This window comes from Gymnodraco acuticeps, unplaced genomic scaffold (genome assembly GCF_902827175.1).
Source record: "Gymnodraco acuticeps unplaced genomic scaffold, fGymAcu1.1, whole genome shotgun sequence".
NCBI classification, from domain to species: domain Eukaryota; kingdom Metazoa; phylum Chordata; class Actinopteri; order Perciformes; family Bathydraconidae; genus Gymnodraco; species Gymnodraco acuticeps.
In genome coordinates, this window is record NW_022991216.1 from 2,034,721 (window position 1) to 2,049,884 (window position 15,164).

The 15,164-nt window shown below is 41.4% G+C and overlaps 1 protein-coding gene across 16 annotated transcripts in view; it reads right to left on the reverse strand.

Annotated features, from left to right (window-relative positions):
- Nucleotides 1–15,164, reverse strand: part of LOC117561490 (disabled homolog 2-interacting protein-like) — a 232,662-nt gene that overhangs the window by 78,246 nt on the left and 139,252 nt on the right. For all 16 annotated transcript variants that reach the window (XM_034238951.1, XM_034238947.1, XM_034238950.1 and 13 more), the window contains one exon: nt 10,538–10,656. In XM_034238951.1, the coding sequence (XP_034094842.1) occupies nt 10,538–10,656 (119 nt within the window). The remainder of the gene's footprint in view (nt 1–10,537; nt 10,657–15,164) is intronic.

A 15,164-nucleotide genomic window follows, 5' to 3' on the forward strand; every position in this document is an offset into this window, starting at 1 on the left:
GGTTTCCTAGCGTCTCTCCATACTTCCCTGGAGGGAGGGACTAAACACAGGGAAATGACGCAAGTCAGGGACGCAAGGAATCCATTTAACCGAAGTGAGATGCAGCCAGAGGGTGAAAAGAGGTGCTGCAGCACAGGAGAAAAATAAAGAGCTTTGTGAACATTAAAGCATGGAAACATGTCACAGTAGAGACACTACATACAGGTATAAATGGAAATGATCATAATAGGACCCTTGAATAGACGTTGGTATGCTGGCAGAGCCAAAAGTGAATGCGGGTAAGAGAGTGAGAAGCAGAGAGGAAGAGAAGCGGGAGCAAAAGAAAATAATGTTGATATTACAGTTGAACCACCTGGGGAATGTTTACAGAATTTAATAACTCTAAATGGCATCACTTTATTGGATTTATGGGTGGATGTGTCTCTCCCTCCCTCACTGCGCTTTTCTCACAAACACACTCTAACACCCTCTCCTGATACAATTGCCATGGCACCCATTGGCGCAGCGTTATGAAAAATGACAGGGGGTTTGTATCGAGGGCTCTTGAATGATGTTACAGGCAGCCTTTCAGAGCTAAGGGGAAAGATTCTTACAACACACACGCTGATACCACGGCTTCATTCCCTTCGCTGAAATAGATAGTAAGCAAAACCTAACCCTCCAAACACATTTATTTGTCTAAATCTTTTTTTTAAATAGATACAAAAACACCCAATTCAATACAAATGGTTACAAAAGGCTCCTATTATCTCATAGGTTCCTTTAAAATGTTTACGAATGCTATTTTCATATCAGGAATTGGTCATAGCTTCAGAGCTGTGGCTATCGTAAAGGACACAGAGGTCCTCTTTGAAGTTGTTTGAAAAAGCGTTTTGTCTGTTAAAAGTATTATTAAAATGAAACCACATTTCTTTAGAGTTGACAAACGGTTAAAATAATTTGTGTGAATGTAAAGATGTCGGGTCTTTAAAAGATCTTATTTGGAAAAAAAGGCTTTATATTTCAATTGTATCATTTGTTATCTGCAGCCCATAGAACTTAAAAAAAAGTATTGAAGATTTGCTCTGATTAAGAATCCTGCCCTCGGTCGTTTCAAATCCTCTTTCAGGATAATGTCAATTCTCTGTGTTTTTTAATAGCTGTTAAAGTGTCGTTGTCTTAGTTGTAGACATTTAAATATATATTTCATTTTTGTGCATTCATTTGTAGACTTCATTAATGTGTTCAGCTTCCTCTCCCAGCATGCCTCTATAAGATCTCTCAGCAGGCAGCATTCTGTGTGATGCACACATAATTAAAGCGTACGCTGAGCAGATTGTCTGAGATAAGTGAAACAGCAATAGACATACGGGTGTTATAAATCGCTGCAGCCATTTTATCCATCTGCTAATGTCTGTGAGTGATGGCGAAAAAGCTTTCCTGCTGTGTAAGAGACGCAGTCCCTGCATCAAAACACATGAGTCATTGGTGCACACGCACACGATTACAGACTGAAAATGCCAATCAGTTATTTTCTGATCTACCACCACTGGGGCCACAAAATCAGCACAAAGACTTCTTCCTATTACAAAGTAAAGAAGCAGGATAGACAAAAAGTCACCTGCAACCTCGTCAAAAAGGATTTGGAGAAACTTTGTTGCAACAAATGACAGGGGAAAACAACTTTTTTCCATAAGAGGAGAACATTTGATGCGGAAATAAGGACACTTCTGAGACCTTACATGTTTATTTCACACTAAAAGAGCTTGAATATGCTATTAATGATGTCCCTATGGGTTTATATTTATGGTTTATGTTTGTGAATCATTCCAAGACTGAGTGATGGCATGTTGAAAGATGATCTACTATGTTTAATAATGTATACACTTTTTTTTAAATGTGACTAAAAGATATCTGATTCATCTCTCATATAGGCCTGATGCCTTGTCAAAAAATAAGTTAATTTATAAGTTATTGTAAAATATAGAGACGAGTAAAGTGCCTTTTCATGTTTGTTTTTCCTTTTATCTAATACATTTGACTAACAATTGTTTATTTACAAGCTCCTGGCCTGTGGACATGTTGCAAACCCCGGGGCAAACTACAGTATCCCTGCACCCCAGTAAGAACATGTGAGTGTGAAGCATGCATGTATTTATAAAGAAAACAATATTTTGAAGAGGGAGCAGAGTGTTACAAGTTCAGCTAAAACACACAAACAGGCAGTGAATCACTGATAGCTTGAATATTTAATGATACTGTATAAATGACCCTGAATTGCAGTGACCGGCGACATCTGGCATGATGCAACAGGAAGGAAAGCAGCAGCAGCAGCAGCAGCAGCAGCAGCAGCGAGAGGAAAGTGAACCAATCACAGACCTTGATAATATTTATTTAATCCGGCAATTGTGCCTTTATAGGAAACTGTTGGATGATAATTAAAAGGGGCCAGCTATAGCTACGTTTGTTGTGGGAACACACAAAACGTATACATATTTAAAGGTCCCATGTCATGGCCATTTCTACTGATCATAATTCCATTGTTGAGGTCTACTAGAATAGATTTAAATTGTGCAATTTTCCAAACTCACATTGGTTTCTCATACAGCATCTCTGTATAGTATGTGTATTCACTCTCTGTCCTAAACGGCTTGTTGGAGCTCCTGCCCCCCTCCCCGCCCTGTGAGCCCAGTGTGCTCTGATTGGTCGGGACTAGGGATGCTCCGATCGATCGGTCACCCGATAGAGATCGGCCGATACTCACACTCCACCGATCGATCGGTGCTCTCTAAACATGCCGATCGCGAGAGCCGATCGCATGACGTAAAATACATGACACTTTTCTCTGTGCGCGGCAAAACAAGCTCGCCAAAATGGCTTCACCGGTCTGGCAGTATTTTAAGGTGTCCGAAAAAGACAGTAAAATAGCGGAATGCAACGTGTGTGAAGCAGAAATCCTGCAGCTCCGCCCGCTGTGACGGACCGGTGAGCGGAGCAACACACAAGAGTTAGACCTAACACACTTAGCTATTTTATCTACCTCTGGAACAAGCTAAACTAGTTATACATATATTTATTCTTCGGGTCACTCATTACTGGATCAGTGAGCTGCATGAGATACTGACAGGCTGTCAGGAGAGGGAGAGAGGAGGAGAGAGAGAGGGAGAGAGAGCGCTTCCGCTAATTTCTCCCGTGTTATTATCCAAAGTGAATGTAAACTTGAATAATGTACATCATTTGAATGTAATAATTAAGTTGATTGTTGTTTGTGGAAGCTCCAGTGAATGAGCCCCATTAACTGAGTTTTAAACATCACTTTAAATGGAAGATTTAAAGTGATGTTTAAATCTTCCATTTAGGCCCCGCCCACTCGATCGGATCGGCGATCGGTATCAGCTGATACTGATTCGGCCCCAACATTGGCGATCGGAGCATCCCTAGTCAGGATGTTGGGAGGCTCGCTGCTGCGAGGAGCAGACAGGTTTCCGGGTCGGCGATACAGCGAGAACAACGAAACTCATCCTGAGCACACACAAACACTCACAGCCGAAGTAAAAACAATAAGTGTAGCTTGATATTGAGTAAGAAAAAGGTTTATAACGCTGTGAGAATGGGTCTGCTGCGGAGAGCATTTCTCCGAGATCCCAACTCGTCTATTACCAACCAGGGAGCTCTATGCAAGTCAATGGGGACTCCCTGTTAGTTAGCCAAGGGATCCTTCCTGGTGTGTGAGGTGCTCCACGGATTGGTCCATTTGGGCGTTTTGGAGCAGCATAGACAGGTATTTTCTGTGTTAGAGTTTTACTCGCTACAGGGTGCACTTTGAGGGTTTGTGACTTTGCAGAGCGTTTACAAGCAGAAAAACCTTCATAACACACAAGTGATAACCGGAAAAGCATGACTGGGACCTTTAAGCTATTTTTTAAATGTCCTATAAACACTGGTGTTTAATTACATGTAATTTCAACTTTTAAACACATTTTTTGGCACATTGCTATGCTTCTTTGTGCTTTAGCACCACCAAATGACACCATGAGTATCACCTGCGTCCTCCTGTGTGATACAAAACATGGAGCCAATCAGGAAAACACCATCAGGTGTAATACAACACCACAGGAAACCTTCAGCGTTCATTATTAGAGAGAGAGTGATTAAATACATTAAAAACACTGATACGTTTACTTGCATTAAATGTATTATGTCAACACATTTCACATAACTGTATTTGGTTAGATGAAAGCAATAACATTAAGTTGAACGTATGAATTTGTAATTAAAACGTAATATTATTGCTTTTAACTAAACTAATACAGTTATTTGAAATCTGTTGGCATTTATTTCATTAAATTCAAAGTTTCAGTTTTTTCAGTGTATGTACTTCCTCAAATCTTTGTCTTCTATACAATATCACAGTATATGTAGATGGGCCAAGGAAATAGTTACACCTGATAAACTACAAATGTTTGAATGTCACACTGTGTGTATCCAAGGCACTCTGCTGTTGGTAAATAATCTAAAAGCCAATATGTTGCAACAGCTATGATAGTGTTCAGTGTGTCCACAGAGGCCGGTAAAGGTCGGTGTCTATCAGATGAGGGCACCGAAGCTGGTGAGGGTCAGATGATATCTGATACAGGTACAACGTGTAACGAGCAACAAGAGACATACGGATGTATGGTTAGATCCGGTCACCGCACAACACAATACCAGACCATCGCATGAAACACTAGTGAGTGGCATTAAGAATGTGATTTTTACCCACATTAAGGGTATTCCGATCACAGATTAAAAAGCTTCCATAAAAGTTCTGGTACTGCATCTTCATTTCTGTACTACCCTCGGTTCCATCAGTACAGTAATGAGAAGCCCTGGCAATTATTTGAGGTACTGTGACTTTCATTAGCAGCGTATCACATCTGGATGGAAACCTGGACCACAGTCTGTTGCCCAAATAATTACCTCCACTGCCACAGTGGCAGCTGAGATGAAACTGTGCAGCGTCTCACTATCTCCAGTTGGTATTCACAGAAACAAATATCCTGACTGTATTCTGAGGAGTGTAATAAAGTATAAATAGATGCAATTCCTTTAGGCGAAATAATAACAGTAATTTGCTGGTGTTGTACAGTGTCGGTGTGCGCCCACACGTTGCTGTGTTTCTGCTTAGCCAATCAGCGAGTGTCCAGCCTCTGTTACCACAGATGAATATTTCATTTAGTAGTCCAGCTGCTGCTCATCTGCAGGTCGCTCTCCTGAGGCCTCCTCAGGCTGCATGGCCCAACAGCGTCATCACGGGAAATGTGTTGTATGATATTAAAACGTGCAAATACTGCAAAATCTAATAAGAGAATATGTTATGATTATTCTAACTAATGAAAATCATATTCATGCTGAAATATTGTACATAACTCTCTGATGAGAGTGAATACTAAATGTTCCCAGCATACATTCATCTCACATTCATGGCTGCACACCAGTGAGTTTACAGGCTGTAGGATTCCCACCCCCCCTCCCATCTCCATCTCTCCACGTCTCATCATCTCTCTCCCCTCTTCTTCTCCTGTTGGGAGGCTGCTCGCAGGCTGACGGGGGGTGACACTGACTCCTCTCGTAGCACATTAGTCTCTCAATCTAACAATCTTTCATGCTTTCTTTCCTTTTTTTCCACAGAAACATGAGCAAACAAGCGTGCAGTGCTACTATATCCGTCCGTGGCCCATATAAGGAGCTATAGGAGTGGAGGCTCTCTTCTGCTACATGAGGATATGTGTATGGAGACTACAGCTGCATATTTAATTGATATTTCACAGAAATGTGACTAGTGTAATATCTAAATCACGGTACGTGGAATATTTGGATAAAGGTGTAATTTTAGAAAACACCTAAATAAGGTATTGAGTTGTTGAAGACAAACAATATTCTACAGACTTCGGAAAAATACTTGTTTTTACATTATATTGCATTTAGCTGACGCTTTTATCCAAAGCGACTTACAATAAGTACATTCGACCAAGAAGATACAAACTAGAAGAAAACAGAATCATATAAGTACATCATGTTTCATAGAGCCAAACATTTCAAGTGCTACTCAACTGGCTTTAGATAAGCCAGTCCTTTATAAGTATATAAGTGCTCTGTTAGTATATAAGTATATAAGTGCTCTGTTAGCAGTTCTTTGTTAGTAATTCTATCGCTGGAAGTGGAGTCGAAAGAGATGAGTTTTCAGTCTGCGCCGGAAGATGTGTAAGCTATCTGCTCTCCTGATTTCAATGGGGAGCTCATTCCACCATCTTGGAGCCAGGATAGCAAACCCACGTGTTTTTGCTGATGGGAACTTGGGTCCCCCTCGCAGCGAGGGTGCAGCGAGTCGTTTGGCTGATGCAGAGCGGAGAGCACATGCTGGGGTGTACGGTTTAACCATGTCCTGGATGTAGGAAGGGCCAGATCCATTCGCAGCATGGTACGCAAGTACCATTGTCTCAAAGTGGATTCTAGCAGTTACCGGAAGCCAGTGAAGGGAGCGGAGGAGTGGAGTGGTGTGGGAGAATCTGTTTGTTACAGATCCTCTTGTAAAAATATATACCATGATGATATAATTTGACAAAATGAGAATGTGAAAAACATAGATACAAAATGTTTACCGCAAATGAGCTTTCATTCAACATAATCCCTGTAGCTGCAAAATGAAAAACAGATAAATACTAAAAACTCAAACTCAAAAATATGACTGCGGCTGAGGCACCAGGGAGCAAATGGTATGCAGTTAATAAGTAATACAAACATTTATTTGCAGGCAATAATTATGTTGTATATTTAAATACTTTCAAAAAGGTATAAACTGGTTTCACCTATCTTGATCTGTGGATTTCCATAAAATGGTAAAAAAAAAGATAATATTTCCGTATAAAAGCATAAACAACTATTTCATTAACTTACTATCACTTAATAATGATACATTTACTAGAAACAAACAGCAAGAAAATCATTGTATTAATAGCTCCAATGGCTTGTGCAGCTCTAATGGAGACCGTATAGGAGTCAGGTGAGATAAAAGACCTCCTGTAGTCCAATTTCCTGTCTTATATTAGCTTCCTTTGTCATTCTTGATCCGAGGGAAACACATACATGCTGATAGGTTAGCAAATCCTCACTACTGCTTGTAAAAACAGAGAAAAGGAAAGGGGACAATGAGGTCGGAATAGGAGAGTGATGAGTTTGAAATGGATAGAAGGAAGCGGGGTTAGAAAAATAGAGGCATTATAGAACTGGGTGGAAGTGGGAAAGGGAATGAGAGAAGACAGCGGGACAAAGAGAGGACAGATGAGCTCATTTTGTTCCCTTGCACCAGAGAACCAGCTCGCTCAGTTCCACACTGAACAATCACTAGTGTTCCCTTGTGAGAGTTTGACAGTGATGGTAATGCCTCATTAAAAATACGAAGAGAGGCAGAACTCGGCTCGGAGTTTTGAGAACAAAAGCTGCAGAACATCTTTTCAAAAGCAGCACCTCCATTATTTCATCTCCACAGATGGACACCTTGGCTTTAATCCAAGGTGCTGGGAGATATAGCTGTTACTTGTGCATGCATGGGAACACCATCAAAACATTTCAAAAACAGTGCGATCACAGGTCCGGAGAACTAACTGACGTCATTAAGCCAGGTCAACTGTTTGCCAAGTGGATGAATTGCTGAGGAAATCAGGAGAGGTTATCAGAAACTGGCAATTATCAAAGCCTGAAGCAAAACACCATCTCAGGGGCAGCGCTGTGGACGCGAGGGCTAACATAGATCTGTTGAGTTTAGACTCTGAGACCAGAGAAGGCGGGACTGATAGAAATGATAAGAGGCAACTTTATAAGCTGGGCACTTCATATTTCAAATATAAATGAAGTCACTATTACTAACCTCAAATGTTTTCTTAAAAAGGAATAATTCACTCTCAAAATAACGATATTATACATAAATGACTCATCATTAGGGATGGGTATCGTTTGAAATGTATCGATTTCGATTCCGGTTCTGCTTATCGATTCCGGTTGTTATCGATTCCCCGTTTCGATTCCAAAATTGTAAAAGAAAGAGGTCAAACGTTTAGATAACAAACATATCTTTATTCTTTTAAGCTTTACAGTAACTGACATTTTACAAATAAAAAATATACATGCAATACAAATGGATTGCACAATAGCTGTGCTTTATTTTAACTGAGCTATGCCTGTGGCCAGCTATTAACAGGCATTACACTGTGCCTTGTCTTTTTCTTCTTTAGTGGAGCCTCACTTCAGAGCGTTTACCGCGATCCATCTTTGGTGTTATGAAGTGACTGAGCTTGTGAACTGTCTACGGGAGGGCGGGGGGAGCCTCGCTGCGGGGCAACTGTGGACCGCAACTTACATGATGCCGTTTAAAAAAATTAAGGGCGGTGCCGGCCGTTAGCGTACCGAGCCGTTCTGTGATTCTCCAGAACACACAGATGGCCAGTCCGCCCTTACCCTGTATTCCACCGGGTCACTGCGGCGCAGACGGACCCGGTGGAATACAGGGTCTACCGCGTTTAGGAACCGTTAAGCAGAACCGAAAGTGTATTTTTTGTATGGGGCATTTTCTTATCGGTTCTCATCTGGAACCGAGTTTCGGTTCCCAACCCTACTCATCATACACACTTTTAACTCCTAAAGGAACGTTATGGAAAAGTCTTAAAAAAAGCATGACTACATCAAGAAAGGTTATGCGTGCTACACACTTTTCTGAGGATTGTTAAAGAACATGGCAAGTGTTTTAAATAGCAACATTTATAACAAAAATGCATTGTTTAGGCAGTAGTGAGCAAACGAGTGGATTTATAAGATAATACTGTACTTATGAGCGTTGAAAAAACAGATGCTCTGATTTAGTTTAGCTGTTGTTACATTACATTACACTGCATTGCATTTAGCTGACGCTTTACAATAAGTGCATTCGACCAGGAAGACACAACCTTGAAGAAAACAGAATCATATAAGTACATCAGGTTTCATAGAGCCAAACATTTCAAGTGCTACTCAACTGGCTGTAGATAAGCCAGTCCTTTATTAGTATATAAGTGCTCTGTTAGTATATAAGTGCTCTGTTAGTATATAAGTATATAAGTGCTCTGTTAGCAGTTCTTTGTTAGTAATTCTATCGCTCGAAGTGGAGTCGAAAGAGATGAGTTTTCAGTCTGCCCCGGAAGATGTGCAGGCTTTCTGCTCTCCTGATGTCAATGGGGAGCTCATTCCACCATCTTGGAGCCAGGACAGCAAACCCACGTGTTTCTGCTGATGGGAACTTGGGTCCCCCTCACAGTGCGGGTGCAGCGAGCTGTTTGGCTGATGCAGAGCGTAGTGCACGTGCTGGGGTGTACAGTTTAACCATGTCCTGGATGTAGGAAGGGCCAGATCCATTCGCAGCATGGTAAGCAAGTACCAGTGTCTTGAAGTGGATTCTAGCAGTTACCGGAAGCCAGTGAAGGGAGCGGAGGAGCGGAGTGGTGTGGGAAAACTTTGGAAGGTTGAAGACCAGTTGTTAAACATTCCTCCCAATTACAAAACCTGTATCTGTTTTTAGATTACATGGAGGAATTCACGGATAAAAAATGCTTCACAAATTCAAGTAACAAGGCGAATTACTGATTACAAATGTTGCGGGTGACGTGTTCCTGTCAGCTTACTCTTTCATTACATTCAGTAGAATGAAAAACCTAAAAAAAGGCCAACAGCTGTTTGAGCTGAAGAAAAATCATCTATTTTAATAGATTGTATGAATCCTTACTTGTAAAAATGTTTATTTGACCTTATATCTTGGGTAAGTCTAAGGTACCTAATGGCACCATACCCCTTGCTATAAAACAGCATATGGCATATGTTTATTACCAAGAGGAAAGCACAAGCAGTTTGCTGCTGTGCTTGCACTCTGCACGCTTTATTAGAGATGCTTCAGGTGACTAACTTTCCTTGTTGACAAAGGTTTGTGACTTGATAAGCTGTTTTGTTGCGATCTGCATATATCAGGTTTTTATTTCCAAGCCCTTATGGCAATGCAAATACATTCATAATTCAGCATACACACTCTAGCAACAACTCTCCTAATAATCAAATGTGCCATGGCATGAAACGACAGAGGACATGAGATTCCTCCCGTATTACAAAAAACCGACAGAGGGAAAACACATTACAAGTGACAGATTGGAGAGTCAGGATTCACTTGTTTTCACGAAAAAAACAACACGCAAATGTCAACAGCGACCTGAATAACCAGCTGTCAGGCAGAGAGAGAGAGGTACCAAAAAAGACAATAAATCCAGCACACACCGGCACACACACACCGGCACACACACACACACACCGACACACCGACACACACACACACACACACACACACACACACACACACACACACACACACACCGACACACCGACACACACACACACACACACACACACACATACACACACACACACACACACACACACACACACACACACACACACACACACACACACACACACACACACACACACACACACACACACACCGTACCTGTCATTGTCAACGCTCCTGAAGCCAGGCAGGATGTGTCTGAAGCTGGAGTTTCGGTCCAGTTTGGGTTGACTCTTGGTGCGTTTTATGGAGCCCTTCAGCCGGCGACTGAGGAAGCCCTGATGGAGAGAGACACATACAGTCAATAAAGCGAGTCTCTGCTACTTTTTGAGGTACATCTCAGAGATGCCAATCATCAAGATCATGAGTGAGACAGGACTTATGAATACTGACATTGTGATCCATGTCCTAAATCCAGGGTGTCATGAATAGTAAATGAGTAATAAATGAGTATAGATCTTCACATCAGGGTGATGTTTACAGCCCGGAGGACATTGTCTAACACAATTTATTCCCTAAATACAAAGAGAGAATGCAAACACATTCAATAAGGTCTTGACAAAAGAGTGGTGTAGTGGTGATGCATTTTTCTAAGATGACCCCTAAAGTTGGCATGCCAAGGTTTCCTTGAAAATAAATTAAAAGGAAGTTTGGAGAAAATAAGATCCTTGGTGAACACACGTTACAGGTTTTGTTCACCAGGATAATCTCCTCATATGTACACTACTTTAGGAGTTTTTCAGCATAAATGCAATCCCTGGAATTAAAGAGATAACGTAACGCTATAGACAAACTACATCACGGTCACATGTATTCACATCACGACCGCTAAGCTAAAGGCGGCAAACGTTCAGCTTGATGATGTTTTGTAGTCTAATTTAATCCCCTATTAGCAACCAGCAATTTTATGAAACCTAAAAGCTTTAGACATTTCGCAACGTGTGTTCGCTGACGTATTTTACACGTAGAAAGAAACTTGAAAATTGGGTTAACTAGAACAAACCACAAGCCTTATTTCAGGCATTTAACCAAAAACTCACTCAAAAAAAACATTGACTTAGAGACGCGGGAGCCTGGAAGTGCTAAAATGCTGACTCATTTCCCGGTATAGGACTTATTCCTGCACCGCTCAATAGAAGATTCCCAAAGAGCATACACATAATTAGCTGATAGGTAATATTTATGCAGAAATTAAGGATTGTTTCCCACTGCGGTAATTATGTCAACATTTAACAAATTACAGCGCTCAAACATCTGTGTTTTTATACCAGATACACCCCTTTATTTGTTGTTTTGTCATTCCTTTCTCTGTCTGGGTGTTTACTTCTTCTAACATCTGCAATCACACTCCCCCAAGCACCTCGCCGTCTCCATGGCAACTGTGGCTGGCATTAAGAGCGAGGGAATAAGAACGAATGAGATGTCGTGTAGAAACGGCAGGCTGTGGCGAGTTTTTAGATAGAAAAAGATTAGAACATTTGATTTTTTTTCTGCTTTATTTTCAAATAATTCACTGCTGAGAAAGAGCTCAGGAGGATGAAGAGGATGAACGAAGGTCTTTGAATGAAGAGGGTGAAGAAAAGAGTTGATGGAGTAGCTTCAGCACAAAGAAATCTACAACTCAGCATGCTAGAGAAATAACTAAACTAGAAAGCATTTAGGCTCAGGTGTAGCTTTTTTTGATTAAAATAACACAACGAAGCAGCGTCGACAGTCTGAACACATTCATAATATAACCTCAGAGACATAGCTGCAGCACTGAGACCTCTAATGGCACACACACCTCACAAGGAGGGCTGGAACACACACAGTGATCAGACCTCCCTCAGTCCCAGTCATGCCATTAACACACCTGTATAATTACCACCTACAGTGTGAAGAGGTCGCCCAGGGCAACAGTGGTAAAGGCATAATGAGAGAGTGACTTGTAGACAGCCTGCCTGCTGATAACAGAGCAGCCACTGCATCCTGATAAACAACACCTGTCATCAGTGAAACACTCTGGGAGAGGAACAAAGAGTCGCTGATGTCAGAATACAGGCGTCGTCAATCATGGGAGGGTCTCTGCTGCGTCAGTGACAATTCTGTGTTCAGACATAACTATTTCAAAAGTGTTTAGTGTGTTCAAACTGGACAACTGATCATATTGAATACATTTAAATGTACACAATGTTATATTTCAAGTTAGCTGTTTTCATGTATAATAAAAATGTATATTACATATTTGATGCCTTTAAATGCAGTCTTTCATATACACATTCGAGAACATTGAGAGGCACTTTTTTGTGTCAGATGCAAAACAGCTACAGCGTAGTTTTGTCAGGCTCCTCTAACAATGCAATATACAATAGACTTAAGGAAAGGAACAATATATAAAAGTGCAGTAAAATACAGAGTAAAACATATGTTTTTTTAAGTTTTAACATGTTGGCAGGCATGTTTCCACTGTGCAACAGTCACCTTCTGTCATTCCCCTATAAGGGACATTTAACGTTGTGCCTCTTCACCTATAGATTTTAGTTCTTACTCTTTCACTTAAATCCTAAAAACTTAGATCTTACATTTAAAACTTTATCCAAAACCTTTCCCCTCTCTGACCTCTCGAGGTTCTAATAGAGGGTAACAGGTTGCAGAGAGGCCTATCCCGGCCGGGGAGTGTGGAACGTAGTCACAGACCTTCTCCTTACCTCTCACCAATTCCAATTCAGGTTCCAGTGGGGACCTTTCTCCCTGCGTGTGCCTCTCCACCTGTTTCCTACTTCCTACTTGCTACCCCTTATCCCTCAACCTATCCTAAGGGAGTGCATGTACGTAGACTAGGGATGTTAAGATTCACCGATTCGCATCGGTGCACCGGCATAAACGTTCAAGATGCGAGTGCACCGGTTGAAAGAGTGCACATCGGCTACAGTTTGGGTTGAACTTGCGATGCATCGATTATAGCGTCTTTGCATCGGTAAAAAAACGATTCATTCATATAATATCCCTTCATCCTGTCAGCACTCTGCAGAGACGATCTTTGATCTTTGCTTCGCACTACGGAGGCTGAGAGTCTCAGTTATCAACACACATGAAGTCGAGGAGAAAGAGAAACACAGCGCACCGAAAAATACCTACAAATCAAACGTTTGGCAACACTTTTTCAAGAAAGACGGTCAACTTGAAAAATCGCTCGCAAATTGTAAACGACGCCGTGCCGCTTTAAAGTACACAAGTAGTACGAGGAACTTAGCGACGCACATAAAGAGGCGACATGGGGTCTGCGGCTGAAAAGAGAAACCTGAAAGTTAGACAGAGTGAAATCACTCAGTGAGGTGTTCTGTCAGAGAGAGTGGTGTTTAGTTTACAGCAGCCTGTGACTGCCAATAATAGTTTGAATGTCTTCCTCACTGTAAGCAGTTATGAAATACCTGTTTGTGAAAGGTTCTTTGTATTCTTTATTGTTCCCATAGAAACCACTGCTTTCTGCTCACTGGTGAGTTAGCCTATGGATGAGTGTTAAGCACATCAGGCTGGCAGCTGTATGGGCATTGCTCTATGGTAGCTGTTATTTGTACATTGTTAATCATGAGCAATGCATCCTTACATTGTTTAACTGTGAGGTGTTATACAATTGTACTCTGGAGAGCTTTTAAAGGTAACAAAGAAACGGCATGATGGGATGCGCAGTACTAGTAGAGAGCACCAAATATGTAAAGCACTTTTTTGTTAATTTATTTGCTGCATATAAGGAATAAAACAAAAATCCTCTGTCGTACCATATGGAAGTATCATTATTTTGCATCGTATCGCATAATGTTGAATCAAATCGTATCGAACTGTATCGCAACAGGGGTGAATCGTATCGTATCGCGTGGCGTTTCAAATGTATCGTTAATGTATCATATCGTGGCAACGTATCGAGATGCGCTTCGCATCGGCCTCAGTGATGCAGATGCACATCCCTAACGTAGACACGTTAGTTTAGCTGCTATAAGCTTGGACTGTTGGGGGGGGGAGGGACCTTACTCCGTCTTTCTGGCTGTTTGTACCTGTGTACTCTCATGTTCCGATTAACCCAGTTTCCCCCAAATTAATTTTTGGTGTCTATATCTACGCCGGGATCCTGAGTCGAGGCTGATCCTGTTGCTGTGGTCCTGTGTCCTGGATCCTCTATCCTGAGTTCTGGATCTGAGTCCTGGACTTCGAGTCGTGGCTGAACCTGTCTCTGCGGTCCTGCCTGACTCTCACCATACTACTTCACTGATGGCTCCCACAAGATTGTTGACATCCTCGTGGATTCATCTTCTTATTATACTGTAGACACATGCATTTCCAAACATTTGGTCTTTCCAAACATTTGCTCTACCTACGCTGTAAAATGTATTATCTCTTCAATTTACACACGGCATCTATTGCACGTCTGTCCGTCCTGGGAGAGGGATCCCTCCTCTGTTGCTCTCCCTGAGGTTTCTCCCATGTTCCCTTTAAACTGTGAGTTTTCTCCGGAAGTTTTTCCTTGTACGATGTGAGGGTCTAAGGACAGAGGGTGTCGTATTGTCATACTGATATTCTGTACAAACTGTGAAGTCCACTGAGACAAATGTAACATTTGTGATATTGGGCTATATAAATAAACATTGATTGATTGATTAGCACAAATCCATAAACCTGTATCAGGGTTCATACACTTTTTCACCAATAATTTTCAATGACTTTCCATGACCTTTACCAAATTTTCCATGACCAAAAACATGACTGTCTCAGCGGTTCCACTGAAAATGGTTTATTTGAACATGGAACAGGA